This window comes from Bos mutus, chromosome 4, assembly GCF_027580195.1.
Source record: "Bos mutus isolate GX-2022 chromosome 4, NWIPB_WYAK_1.1, whole genome shotgun sequence".
In the NCBI taxonomy this organism is placed as follows: Eukaryota; Metazoa; Chordata; class Mammalia; order Artiodactyla; family Bovidae; genus Bos; species Bos mutus.
Window position 1 is genome coordinate 25,267,289 of NC_091620.1, and position 14,781 is coordinate 25,282,069.

A 14,781-nucleotide genomic window follows, 5' to 3' on the forward strand; every position below is an offset into this window, starting at 1 on the left:
TTGGTAAAATAAGAGAAAACATTTAAATACAGAACAGGTTTAAGAGAATCCCAAGTTGCCACTAGTAGTATGTAATGATTTATATAATATTAAATAAAACACAATTCACTGATAAAGAACTAAAAAAGCAAAATATCAAAATGCTGACACAAGTATCAAATGGAATTACTATAGATGATTTTCTCCTTGTTTCAAGTTTTCAATATTTTCCAAATTTTAATAATGAGCTGTATTCCTTTTTTAAAAATTGAAGTATAGCTGATATACAGTATTATGTATTTTACAGATGTACAATATAGTGATGTACAATTTTAAAGATTATATTTCATTTACAGTTTGTTACATTCCATAGGCTGTATAATATATCCTTGCAGCTTATTTTCTACCTAGTATTTTGTGCCTCTTAATCTCCTACCCCTGTATTGCCCCTCCCGCCTCCTTTACCCCATGGGTAACTACTAGCTTGTTCTCTGTATCTGTGAGCTTGCTTTTTTTCCTGCTCTATTCACTAGATTGTTGTGCTTTTTAGATCCCGCATATAAGTAATATCATACAGTATTTGTCTTTCTCTGTTTGCCTTATTTCACCCAGCAAAGTGCCTTCCGAGTCCACCCATGTTGCTGCAAACAGCCAAATCTCATTCTTTTTTATGACTGAATAGTATCCCATTGTATATATACAGCACATCTTCTTTATTTATTAATCTGTTGATGGACACTTAAGCTGTTTCCATATACTGGCTTTTATAAATAATGCCACTATGAGAGCTTGTATTCCTTTTACAGTGGTGGTAGGAAGTGGAAGACAATAAGCTTTACTAAAATTAATGCTGCCTCAGGGGCAGAAAAGACAAGTAATTCTAACTTGAAGAAGACAAGATAACAGAGACAAAATATCAGCAGGCAGAGAACAGAAAAGAAATGGAAGGAAAAAAATAAAACCAACGCAGAAATGAAATCTTCATTGTAACCAATACAAAGGAGCACAAACCCTGCTGAAAGCAGAGTAAAGCACCTGGACAACATTTTCTTGCTTGAGAAAGGCAAGCGAGATATGAATGTAAACAAACTCTGGAAACCATAAAACATTGTTGAAAGAATTAAAGGAGATCCAAATAAATGGAAAAATATCCCACGTTCAGGGATTAGAAGACAACGTTAAAAGACGGTGACATCTTCAAACTGATGTACAGATGGCAATCCCTATGAGAACCCCAGCTGAGTTCTTCCTACAAACTGACAAGTTGATTCTCAAATTTATATGGAATTGCAGGGACCCAAAATAGCCAAAACAAACCTGAAAAAGAATAAAGCAGGAGAACTCACATTTTCTGATTTCAAAACTAGGTCCAAAGCAACAGTAATTGAGGCACCATGGCACTGGCACATGGACAGACATACAGATTAATGGAACAGAATTAAGAAGTCCATAAATAAGCCTATACATGTTTAAGGTTGACAGGTTTTCAACAAGAATGCCAAGACTATTCAATGGCGGAAAGCAGTCTTTTCAACAGGACAGTCAATTAAGATAACCTTTACCACATGCATAAATGTTAGAACAAAACTATAAAATTCTTAGAAAAAACACAGGTCTTCATGACCCTGGATTTGGAAAAAGATTCTTAGACATGACAACAAAAGCAAAAGCAAATAAATAAATAACAACAGTAAGATAAACCGGTCTTCACCAAAATTTAAAACTTTTATGCTTCAAAGAGCACAATTAAGAAACTGATAAGACAACCACAGAACAAGAAAAATATTTACAAACCATATATCTGACAAAGGACTTGAAATACATAAAATATACAATGTAGAGAGAGGCTGTGGTACATATACACAATGGAGTATTACTCAGCCATTAAAAAGAATACATTTCAATCAGTTCTAATGAGATGGATGAAACTGGAGCCTATTATACAGAGTGAAGTAAGCCAGAAAGAAAATCACCAATACAGTATACTAATGCATATATATGGAATTTAGACAGATGGTAACAATAACCCTGTATGCAAGACAGCAAAAGAGACACAGATGTATAGAACAGTCTTTTGGACTCGGTGGGAGAGGGCAAGTGTGGGATGATTTGGGAGAATGGCATTGGAACATGTATAATATACGTGAAACGAATTGCCAGTCCAGATTTGATGCATGATACAAGATGCTTGGGGCTGGTGCACTGGGATGACCCAAAGGGATGGTATGGGGAGGGAGATGGGAGGGGGGTTCAGGATGGGGAACACGTGTACACCTGTGGCAGATTCATGTTGATGTATGGCAAAACCAATACAATATTGTAAAGAAAAAATAAATAAATAAATAAAGGAACTTTGCGATTATGTTAGGCCCACCTGGAAAAAAAAAATGTAGAGAGAGCTAAAATGTATAAGGAGTTCTTACCATTCAATAAAGACAAATAATCCAATTAAAAATTGAGCAAAGGATCTAATAGACATTTCTCCAAAGAAGACATACAATTAGCCAACAAGTACATGAAAACATGAACAATGTCAATCATACCTTAAAAGAAAAAGAACTAGAAAGGAGGAGGAAAGAAAAGGGAAAAACAAGGAAAGATGCTTGACATTATTAGTCATGAGGGGAATGCAAGTCAAAAAGTACAATGAGATGCCACTTCATACCCACTAGGGTGATTAAAATCAAAAAGTCAGATAACAACAAGTGTTGACAAGGATGTGGAAAAACTGGAACCCTCTTACACTGTTGGTAGGAATGTAAAATTTCACCCACTTTGGAAAAGTTTGACAGTTTTGAAATGATTAAATGTCAAGCATAGTTACTAAATGACCCAACAATTCTACACCTAGATATGTGTGTGTGTACATGTGTGTATGTAAAGCTGCTTGGTCATGTCCAGCTCTTTGCCACCCCATAGACTGTAGCCTGCCAGGCTCCTCTATCCATGGGGTTTCCCAGGCATGGATACATTTCCTTTTTGTATTGATACATTTGTTTTAAATACAAATACACCACCTTCCTACCCACTGCAATGGGAGCACATGCCTGGCAGGGTAAGAGGCCCTCCCAGAAAATGTGCTGCACACAGAAGGGTTTGCTATCTGCTTTATCCACACCTGTAACCGCATGAGGCTGAGGCTGCCTCTCAGCTGGAAAACTGAGATGTATTTCAGGACACAGATCCCTGTGTCCTGACACAGGGATCGAACCCTCATCTCATGTCTCCTGTATTGGCAGGCAGGTTCTTTACCACTGCACCACCAGGGAAATCCTACTTAGGCATGTACCTAAGAGAAATGTAAACATATGTCCACACAGAGATCTATACACAAATGTTTATTTACAACAGCCAAAAAGTGAAAAACAATCTATATGTCCATTAATGGATAAACAAAATGTGATCTATTCATACAATGGAATATTATTTAGCCAGAAAAAGGAATGAAGTGCTGATATCTGCATCAAATTAATAAACTTAAAACAGTATGGAAAGTGAAAGATGGCAGTCAAAAACACTATGGTTCCACTCATAGGAAGAAGTCCATAACAGGGAAATATAGAGAGAAAGAAAGTATATTATGGTTATTTAGTGGGTGGGGGAAAAGAGGAGCAGGAAGATAAGGGAGGGACATAGGGCTTCTTCTTGAGGGGATAAAAATATTCTAAAATTGACTGTGGTAATAATTCCACAAGTCTGAATATACTAAAAAATCACTGAATTGTACACTTTAAATAGTGAACTGTACAGTATGTGAATTAAATCTCAATAATGCTACTAAAGCCATATAAATGGACATGTTAAAGTTTAAAAGGATTAACTACTCTTGTGCTAAAGAAAATAAATAAAAAATTGAACTACAAAAATATTCAGAAAATAAATACAAGAAATCTATAACTTACAAGACACATCTCAAGTACTGTTCAGAAGAAAACTTAAAATTTAACACCCAGGTGGTGCAGTGGTAAAGAATTTGCCTGCCAATGCAGGAGATGCAGGTTCAATCCCTGGGTCGGGGATATTCCCCTGGAGAAGGAAATGGCAACCCACTCCAGTATTCTTGCCTGGGAAATCCTGGATTCTCTGTGGACAGAGAATCCTGGTGGGCTACAGTCTATGGGGTCACAAAGAGTCAGATATGACTAAGCACGCACACAAACATACACAAACAGAAGAATGAAAAGACCATTAAGGATTCCACATAAGAAGACAGGAAAACAGCCACAAAATAAACATAACAAAAGCTAAAGGAAGGATTTAAAACAGTGAGAGAAAAATATAAATAAGAAAAGAGAAAATAAGAGAACTAATTTTTTAAAAAATCCAAGACTTGGTTGCAAACAACAACAAAAGGGCAAGGCCTCACATATACTAAATAAGAAGTGATAATGAGGAAAATGACAGTGTAGTCACAGACACAGGAAATTTTTTTAATCATAAAAGAGTACCTTGCTCATGTTACACAAATACTTTTGAAAAAGTGGGTGAATCAGATTATTTTGTAGGATAATATAAATTGACGAAGCTTCCTCACAAAGATATAAACGATAAGCAGTCAAATTATCATAGAAGTAAAGAGATAATTGTCAAAGAGCTAGTCTCCTCCCAAAATACTCAAGGTCCAATAATCTCACAGGCAATTCAACCAAACACTTAACTTGAAGGCCATTTAACCAGAGAGGAGAAAAAAGCATAGAAAAATAAAAGTTTGAAATTATTTTTATGAAAGTGGCATAATCCAACAAAGATAAAATACATAAAAGAAAACTACAAAGCAATTTAGCTTAAGAGGAGTGATGCAAAATTTCTAAATAAAGTTTAGCAAACAGAACCCAATTGCACATATAAAATAATACACAATAAAGCAAGGATGGTCCAGTAACAGTAAATCTATTAGGACAACTCACCACAATAGTAAACAAAGGAGAAAAATCACACAATTCCCACAGAGGCTGAAAGTTTAACTTCCATATTTTAAAAAATCTTTGTAAAATGGTAAGAGCTGACTACTTTAACATAGTATGTACACTTTAACCTAAAGTCAGGCTTAATAGGAAAGCATGAAAAAACTCGCATTTAAGTCAGGAGTAAGACAAAAATCCACTACTATTTTACTGTTTAATATTTTTGGAAAGTACTAACCAAATTGATTTGCCAAAAGAAAGAAATAAGTATAAAAACTGGAAAAGAGAAGATAAAGTTATCTTTATTTGCTAACGATATTGTGTGCAGTCACCCAGTCATGTCTGACTCTGTGTGACTCCGTGGACGGTAGCCCGCCGAGTTCCTCTGCCCATGGAATTTTCCAGGCAAGAATACTGGAGTGGGTTGCCATTTCCTCTTCCTAGGGATCTTCCCAACCTACGGATCTAACCTGCACCTCCTGCGTCTCCTGCATTGGCAGGTAGATTCTTTACCACTGAGCCACCTGGGAAGCCCAGTGATATTATTTAACTGCAAAACTTTAGAAAAACAACTGGAGAACCATAACAGATAGTACTGGGATTCCAAAGGTGGCCAAGTACAAAATTAATGCTCAGAAATTAATAGCATTACCATAATCAAAGAGCAAGATAAAAGATATAACAGCAATAGAAGCCCCATTTACAATAGCAACAATAAAAGGTAAAATACCAGGAATACATACAAAAGAAATGTAAAAGGTCTACATGAAAAAAACTTTAAATTGCTGTCGAGGGATACAAAAACAAATTTGAAAAACAAGAAATGAATGTACACCCTCTTCCTGAACAGGAGACTGAATCTCAAAAAGAAGTCAATCATCTCTAAATCAATCTTCAAATATAATGCAGTATCAATAAAAATACCAGAAGATGGGGGGAGGGAGCTCAATAAACTAAGTTTTACAGAACAAAGAATATCCAGGAAAACTCCAAAAAATAGAATGAAAGAGGATTATAATCAAAGAATGATGTCATTAGGTATAAATAAGTAATCTGATAAATCAAACAGAATAAAAGTCTAGTAAAAATACCAAATTATATATAGAAACTAAGCACACCTATAGATAATATTATAATCTATATAATATTACAATATTATAATTGATTATAATATTATAATATTATAGATAATATTTCAATACTGTGATAACTGGGTAGCCACCTAGAAGAAAAGTGAAGTTAAATCCTGCCTAAATACTTTACCTAACTAAATTTTGTACCAATAAATTCATTTAACTTAAAAATAAATTATAAAAATACCAAGAAAAACACAAGAATTTTAATTTTAATTAGAAATATCAATAATATTGAAATAGGAAAGGCCTTTCTTATGATCAAAAAAACCTAAAATCAAAAAAAAGATTAATAATTAAACTACACAAATATTTTAATTTCTGCTGAAAAAATATATTGTAAACAAAGTCAAAAGCTAAATGAAACTGTGACAAGTATCTGCAACACATAACTGAGACAAGGAAATAATTTCTGTAAAACAGAGCTCCTGCAAACAATATTAAACATTCCAACAGAAAAAATATAACCAGGTAAATAGGAAATATAAGCAGATGTTATAAATAAAGGAAACAAATATGGCTGTATGGCTTTTATACCTATTGAAAAAATGAAGAAAATATACCTTTTAAATTGGCAACATAAAAAAAGTTTAATAACCCACTCTGTTACCAAATCTATAGGAAGCCAGAACTCCAACACCAATTAACACAATCTGGCACAACCTCTATGAAAGGCAACAGATAATATCTATCAAAATTTAAATAGCACATATCCTTTGACCCAGCAATTGTACTTCTAGGAATTTATTCTAAAGACAGACTCACTAATGTGCAAAATTATATACATACAAAAATATTAACAGTATCATCCTTTGTGTTAGTAAGACTGTAAACGTTTTAAATGCCCATCCAAACAAAGAAATGCTACCATTTTTCTTCCCTCCAACACACACACTCACACACTTTTCTGGAAAAGATACATACAAAATCAGTTCCTTCAAGGGAAAGAAGCCAATTATTGGTCAAAGGAAGAAGGAAAATTTGCCTTTTACCATTTGTGCCTTATATTATAAACATATATCACAAGAAAAATTCTCAGTTAATATTTTCAGTATTATTTTTACCCAGCTTTACCAATTGTTGTATTTTTCCTCCTTTTTCTTTGTCAGTTTTCCAGTCCCCATATTAGCAACATCATTTAACTGTTTCCCTAGGTAACACATGGCATTCACTCAAATTTACACACTTAAATCACAATAATAAGTGGGTTCCACTGTCCCCATGATCTCCATGCCCCTGAGCTCTATGACTGCAAGAGCACTGTCCCTGTTCTGTACTGCGTGTGGAAAGATTGAGTAGGGAGAAACCCAGGTCTGAGAAGCTATGAATTTCTTGGCCTACGGGGCAAATGCATAATCACTACTGTAATTTAGGAGACAGAAAAAAGGTGAGAAGCTGTTCAAACAAGGTTTCACAAAGCATTATTTGTGCTGCCACCACAGATGCAAAGTCTAGTCCACTATCTTTACGTTCAAGAAACTGATTGTATCCATTTGTCCAGAGTCAATGGGGCAATACGGAACTGAACCACACTAATCAATCACATTCACAAGAAATTAACTGTTTACACATAATGCCAATGTATTAATTTAGAATTTTAAAATACATATATGCCTGTATATGAATACATGTATATACACATATATATTTGATCTATGTGTGTGTAAATATATGTAAAGAGTAGCACATCATGCATATCAAAGAATTACATACAAATGGAACCACATGGGGCTACTAGTGTGTATGGAGAGAACAAATAAAAGGTCAGAGATGACTTTTCTGAAAAACAGTGTGATCAAGCTGAGATCCAATGGGAGAGAAGCTTAAAAAGAGAGAGAGAGAACAGAATGAGGATTAAGAGGGTTGCTAGATGACGGAACAGCAAGTACAACGGTCCTGTGGCAGAAGGGAGCATAATCTAAAGATCATGGGAAAAGATCAAAGAACAAGACAACATGATGTAGGGTTATCTGGAGAGCTAGAGAGGGGCCATACCACTCAGTGGCTTTTAGGCCACGTTGAGGATTTCTGCCTTATTTTAAGAGGAACGAAAAGCTAGTAAGGGGTTGTAAGCTGAGAAGAAAACAGACTCGTACTTGCAAAAGATTAGTGTGCTGTACAAACTGGAGGGCAAGAGTATAAGCAGGAAGACTGCTTAGAAAGCTAGTGTAGGAGACCTAAGGCAGGGATGATGGCTGCATCGACTGGCACAAATCAAATAAATAGGACTTGGGGACTGATTATACCAGAAATGCAAGGAAGAGGAAACCGTTAAGAAGGACGCCCAAGTTTCAGGCTTGCATAACTGCAGGGATAAAGATGCTATTGGTGAAAGAGAGACAACCCCAAGACCAGATAGTCCTGTTTTTGTTTCATTGGTGGCTGGAGGAGGGTGTATTGTGTGCATGCTCAGTCGAGTACGATTCTTTGACCCTATGGAATTAGAGCCCGCCAAGCTCCTTTGTTCATGGCATTTTTCAGGCAAGAACACTGGAATGGGTTACTATTTCCTCCTCCAGGAGATCTTCCTGAGCCAGGGACTGAACCTGCATCTCCTGCATTGGCAGGCAGATTCTTTACCCCTGAGCCACCAGAGCTCCCTGGAGAGAGGGTAGATACGCAAAAAAGTAAGAAGGGTTGCTCAGTGCCCGGTACCTGAAAATCTTGGTAGAGCAGGAGGAAAAATGTTAAATGGGATTAGAAATCAAAGGTGGCAGAAAGTTACCTACAAAGATGTATTATTCCTATTATTTTTTCATCTCCAGGGTCAGCCATAAAAAAAGCCTAGATATTTCTACCCCTCCCTTTCACTTAAAATCTTGTTGAATATCTCAAAATAAAACCTTTCAATCAAGGAGAGAGGTAAGGCTTAAAATGAAATGCTTGGGGAGAAAAAAAAATAACTGGTGTGAAAGAATTTCAAAGTATATTTTGAAATATCAGATGTTACCAATTTTTGAGAGTCAAGAGAAGACTGAGGCTTTCTACTTGGGGAAGAAAGAATGAAACGCCAGTCAAGGGGGAAAGAAAGCAGAAAAAAGAGCTAATGGCCCCATTGCATGAATTTTCACAGTTTAAACACGTTTATCTTTACCTCTGGACAAATGGCTGCTACTGGTCTTGTGTGCAAAGAGAATGCAGAAATAGCTCCACACTGAAGCCCCTTTTCAGAAACCAAGGCTTCCACTGCCATCAAGTGGTGGCAATGAGGAAGTGCACCAACCAGTTTCTTGGAGCCTGGGAATGCCAATATGAAGTCTATGGTATAATTAATGTAAACTCAAAGATTTAAGATTGCAGTAATAGAGAACAAACTAGTTACAGTCTTTGGTATCTTCTAACCTGTCAATATACAAAAATGAAAGTTTTTGCTATTACTTTGGAGTAAAAAAAGAAGATTTCTCCTTTTTCCTTTTTGATGTTAAAGAGTACATACTTAGCAATTTTAGAATACCCAGTCTGATACAATCATATCAAACCCAACTCCTGGTGTATTATATATAAATACTGCTTCACAGTTAATTTTAATCGTGCATATAAACGGATTAATGTGCATTTCTAGCATAAATCAATAACCTTATCACAAACGCATAAGCAAGTATCGAACTGAATATGCAAAATTCCCTTTCTCTTCAAATTAATCAAATAATTTTTTTACTACTTAGTACAAGGCATGGTAATAAACACCCTCATTCTCAAAACTCATCAGCTAAACAAATATAAAATCACTGATAAAATCAACTTCAATCTTATTCACAAAAAACATGGTGAATGATTAACACACATTCTTGATAGTTCTCTTCATGGTAAAAATAAGCTTGCCTAACATAATATTTGACATTCTGGGCAGTACACCTTCATTCTCTATACTGACTATTCACCTACAAATGTAGCTCTTTAAAATTTGCTGCACACACACATCGATTTGATTTGTTTTTCAAGGCATCGGAACACAGGGATAGTAAATTTACACAAAAACGTTAAATAATCACACTGGGTACATTTTCCAGTTTTCAATAAGCTGTTTTCATATGAGGTGTGTGTGTTTAGTCGCTAAGTAGGGTGCGACTCTTTCGCGACCCCCTGGACTGTAGCCTGCCAGGTTCCTCTGTCCATGGGATTTCATATGGTAGACACAGCATAATTTTGTCACTAACAATATTCTTGATTTTCATTTTTTCCCGTTAAAATCCATACACGCTATCCATTCTACATATATTCCAAAATATTAATAATTCAATTAGTTTCCCTAATTCTCTTGGTTCTGTCTCATACCCACCTCCCACCCACCCCCTTCTTCCTCCTTTCTTGTTTCAGAATGCCTAACTCTTACACACTCGAGGTGGTTTTTACAAAAATCACTCCTTGGAATGCTCTTCCCTCTTTCTTTAAAAATAATTTCCCACAGCTAGGCGCCAATGTCTTTCTTTTACAAGATCAAACTGCGGAAGAGGACGAGACTGGGAACCGAGTAAGCCAAACATTTGGGAATGTCAATGAGACGACGGCCTCTCCTTTGAAAAGAAAACACAACAACTTTCAACACAGAGCTTTCAACAGATCAAAAATACTTTTTTTTTTTTTCCGCCGTGCTCCTGTTCCCTCCCTGACCTCAAAGAAACCTTTCCTTTTCTCTAAGCCCCCCATCGTTCTGCTGTGCGTGGGGCCTGCCTTTGCTCCTCCCAAGGAAAAGAAAGGCAGGGAGAAAAGAAAAGGGAGCAGTCACCTTCCCACCCCGCCTGCGAGCTGTCAGGACCGTGCCCCACCACTCACCTGGCAGGTGCGGCCGCCCGGAGAGTTGCACGAAGCGGTTGAGCTGACCAGTCCCCCGACCCCCGTTGCCCCCACTGCCCCCGCCGGCCCCGCTACCTCCGCCGCCACCGCCGGCTGCGCCTCCTCCCCTCCGGCGGTTCCTGTCCCAGCCCTGGGCGGCCGACATGACCGGCTAACGACTGCCGCAGCCTGGTCGCGGCAGCCCGTGGCCCGGCGGCACTAGCGGAGCCTCCTTCCTGGGCTCCTCAAGAGACCCGGGAGACCGGGGAAGGGGGAGCGCCCGGTCTCACCAGCGGCCAATGACCGAGTAACTTGGTGACAGATAGCCAATGGCCAGTCGTCTTCTTGGTAGGTGGAGGGAGGCGGGGAGAGACGTGGTAACCATAGCTATGGCTTAAAAAAAAAGAAAGAAAAAAGTTGGGGGGGGGGGTTGGAGAAAGGCAGAAGCAGCCACTCATCAGTCGCATCCACCACGCTAAGCAAGGCGCGGCGACTCCTGAGGGGTCAGGCGGGCCAATCGAAGGCCGAGTGAGAGAGGCCACGCCTGCAGAGAGTCCCGACGATAGCCGGGAATCCAGGCGTATTCAAGACTCAGGAACTCTTCCCCATAAACAGTGAAACCAGAAACAGGACGCTGACACAATACCCATATTTTGAGGCAATACAGTGTTCTTCAAAGAGCTGTCTTCGACGGGGGAAAAAAAAAGCAGAGGCAGAGTCAAAGCTTAAATGTAAGAATGAGATTTCATTTGTCCTTTCAGTCCACTGGCGAATTCCTCCCTGATTCAATACAAGCCACGTCTCACACAAACGAACAATTTTAAACCTGGTTAACAAATGTGGGAAGATGTTCGAGCTCACCAATAACCGTAGAAATACAAATTGAGATCCCAATGAGAAACCATTTCAAGTTTATTACGTTAGATTCCTTAAATAACATCCAGCAGAGAATTAGAGTGCCAAGAAAAAGGTTCTTTCGCACTGTAAATGTTTTTGCTGAAACTCCTTTTTGCTCGTAGGAAATTCGAACCAGCTGGAAGACAGGAACAGGTACAGAGGATGAAGATCAAAGAAAAATGTAGATGTAGAGATCAGGAATTCTACTGGTCCAAAATTAAATGGAGAATTTGACTTTGAACTTAACTAGGCACAGTGCAAAGTAGGAAAATAGATTGTTCACTGATGTTTATGAATGGTAAGAGAAAACCATATGAATTCCTCAAGAGAAACAAAACTTTTCAAGATTTTTAGATCAGGTGACTTTTTTTTTTTCATACAGGAGAACCTTACTTGATGCGGAGAAAAAAGAAAATCTGCTGGAGCTGAGGATGTGTATCCTCTTGGTGCATGTTTGGAGTTTCACTGTCCCTGCCTCCTTTTGTTATTTTTAGGCCCCGTGGGCAGATAATTTTTCCCATGAAGCATTAGATAGCACTACTTAAGAAAATGTTTGAGATCTGGGGAGTCTCTGGCTCTAAAATATTAAAATTAATAAAATGTTAATATTTATAAAGAATCTAAAATAATAGTAGATGAAGAAAATTTTCTTTTTAAAATTCCAATAAAATGATTGATAAGACTATTTATTTTGTAAAAATTGAATCTTGACATCAACTATATTATCACAAAAAGTTGAGACATATGCCTTTAGAATGGAAACATAGTACTAGAAAAAAATTGAATCAGATAAATTTTCTTTTATAAGAAATATGGAGGCCAGAGAAACATTAAAAAATACTATAGAGATGCAAAAAGCAAAATCTAGACTATGAATATTCTACAGGATAAAGCAAATTTCTTCAAAAAAATTACAAAGGAAAAAGATTTGGAGATTTCCCTGGTAATCCGTGGTTAAGAATCTGCCTGCCAATGCACTGGACCTGGTTCAGTCCCTACTCTGTAAGATTCCACATGCCTGTGATTGACTAAGCATCAACCCACACCCCATCAACTATTATGTCCTCCCAAAAACCCTGTTGAGACACCTATGCCTGTCCTCCCAAACCCACACCCTGAATGGAAACCCTGGCACCTGTAGCCTGTCCTTGTCAAAAAAATTGAACTAGAATCCCTGGCAGATATCTATATCTGCTAACCCTACACAATTTATAAAAATATGGAGCCAGAGAAACATTAAAAATACTATAGAGATCCCAAAAAGCCAAACCTAGACTATGAATATTCTGGCAGGATAAAGCCTGTTTCCCAAAAAAATTACAAAGGAAAAAGATTTGGCATTTCCCTGGTAATCCCAAACCCACACCCTGAATCTGCCTGCCAATGCACTGGACCCCTGGTGCTCCCTGTCCCTACCTGTCCTCTCAAATTCCACATGCCTGCAACTGCTGACCCGGCACCAGTCTGCCCTCCCAAACCCACACCCTGCAACTGCTGAAGCCCTGGCACCTAGAGCCTGTCCTCCCAAACCCACACCCTGCAACTGCTGAAGCCCTGGCACCTAGAGCCTGTCCTCCCAAACCCACACCCTGCAACTGCTGAAGCCCTGGCACCTAGAGCCTGTCCTCCCAAACCCACACCCTGCAACTGCTGAAGCCCTGGCACCTAGAGCCTGTCCTCCCAAACCCACACCCTGCAACTGCTGAAGCCCTGGCACCTAGAGCCTGTCCTCTCAAACCCACACCCTGCAACTGCTGAAGCCCTGGCACCTAGAGCCTGTCCTCCCAAACCCACACCCTGCAACTGCTGAAGCCCTGGCACCTAGAGCCTGTCCTCGCACCGCAACTAGAGAGTACCTCTTACACAGCAGCAAAGAACCAGAGCAGCCAAAAATTAAATACATAAAATTTTTAAAAGAAAGAAATAAAAAGAGATTTGGAGGAAAAAAAATCTCAACTAAAAAGAGATTTATGATTGTTGTATAACTCTGCAATATATTAAAAATCACTGACTGGTATTGGCTGCACGACTTTGTGAATATATTAAAAACCACTGAACTGTACACTTGAAAAGAGTGAGTTTTCTGGTATGTGAATTGTAGCTCATTAAAAAAAATTAATAATAATACAAGAAGGGAGAAGTGGCTGGGGAGCTGGCCCATCTTTGTATATATTAAAATTCTTCATAATAAAAAGGAAAAAAAGAATCTTCAAAAATAAGGTGATATTAACCAATCAACTGAAAACCATCTCGTATAGTTACATAACTAATTTAAAATTCCAGTAACAAAATGAAAATTTTATTCTGAACTAAATTTAAAATTATGAAATTAGTTTAAAAGTCTTTAAAAATGGTTAAGTTTTAACTTTTTAATGTAGAATATGGATACAATGATGAATACAGACATGATTTGGAGAGAGGCCTTCAAAATAAGTGCACGTGAATAATACGTACCTGCTCAAATGATGTACTATGAAGTACACAATATCACCTATGAAGTAATCATGCCAAAAACATTAACTTGAATTAATGAAGATTTAAGTGCTACTATCCAGTTTACAGGAACTTTCAAGGGTCAAAGTAACAAGTTAAATGGCATGTGAAATGATCTAATAAATCCAAGGAGACAGTCTCCGTAATATCTAGACTGATCTTGTCTGTAAGTCAATGTCAAGAAAAACAACATAAAAAAAATGAGAGGATCGTAACCCCTTGTGACATAATAGTCCTTGGCAATGATAATCAAAGCTGCTAGCATAACAAAAAGAAACAAGACATTATGTTGGTGAGTATTTGTACAAAAAAAAACACAAAACTGAATAAAATCAAAAGTTTTAGCAAGAAAAGTTATGACCAACCTAGATAGCATATTGAAAAGCAGAGACATTACTTTGCCAACAAAGATTCGTCTAGTCAAGGCTATGGTTTTTCCAGTGGTCATGTATGGATGTGAGAGTTGGACTGTGAAGAAAGCTGAGCGCCAAAAAATTGATGCTTTTGAACTGTGGTGTTGGAGAAGACTCTTGAGAGTCCCTTGGACTGCAAGGAGATCCAACCAGTCCATTCTGAAGGAGACTGGCCCTGGGATTTCTTTG

At 37.8% G+C, this 14,781-nt stretch overlaps 1 protein-coding gene and 1 long non-coding RNA gene across 3 annotated transcripts in view; one reads left to right on the plus strand and one right to left on the minus strand.

Moving 5' to 3' along the window:
• Window positions 1-11,036, minus strand: part of KLHDC10 (kelch domain containing 10) — a 65,206-nt gene extending 54,170 nt beyond the window's left edge. Inside the window, exon 1 of one of the 2 annotated variants that reach the window (XM_005905276.2) lies at window positions 10,790-11,036. In XM_005905276.2, coding sequence (XP_005905338.1) covers window positions 10,790-10,955 — 166 coding nt within the window. In that variant the 5' untranslated portion in view covers window positions 10,956-11,036. The remainder of the gene's footprint in view (window positions 1-10,789) is intronic. The other variant, XM_070369231.1, reaches the window with a different exon arrangement.
• Window positions 11,037-11,362: 326 nt separating this feature from the next.
• On the plus strand, window positions 11,363-12,227 carry LOC138987521 (uncharacterized). Its single transcript, XR_011463882.1, has 3 exons — window positions 11,363-11,520; window positions 11,809-11,984; window positions 12,069-12,227. It is a non-coding gene; the product is annotated as an uncharacterized lncRNA (long non-coding RNA).
• The last annotated feature ends 2,554 nt before the right edge of the window (window positions 12,228-14,781 follow it).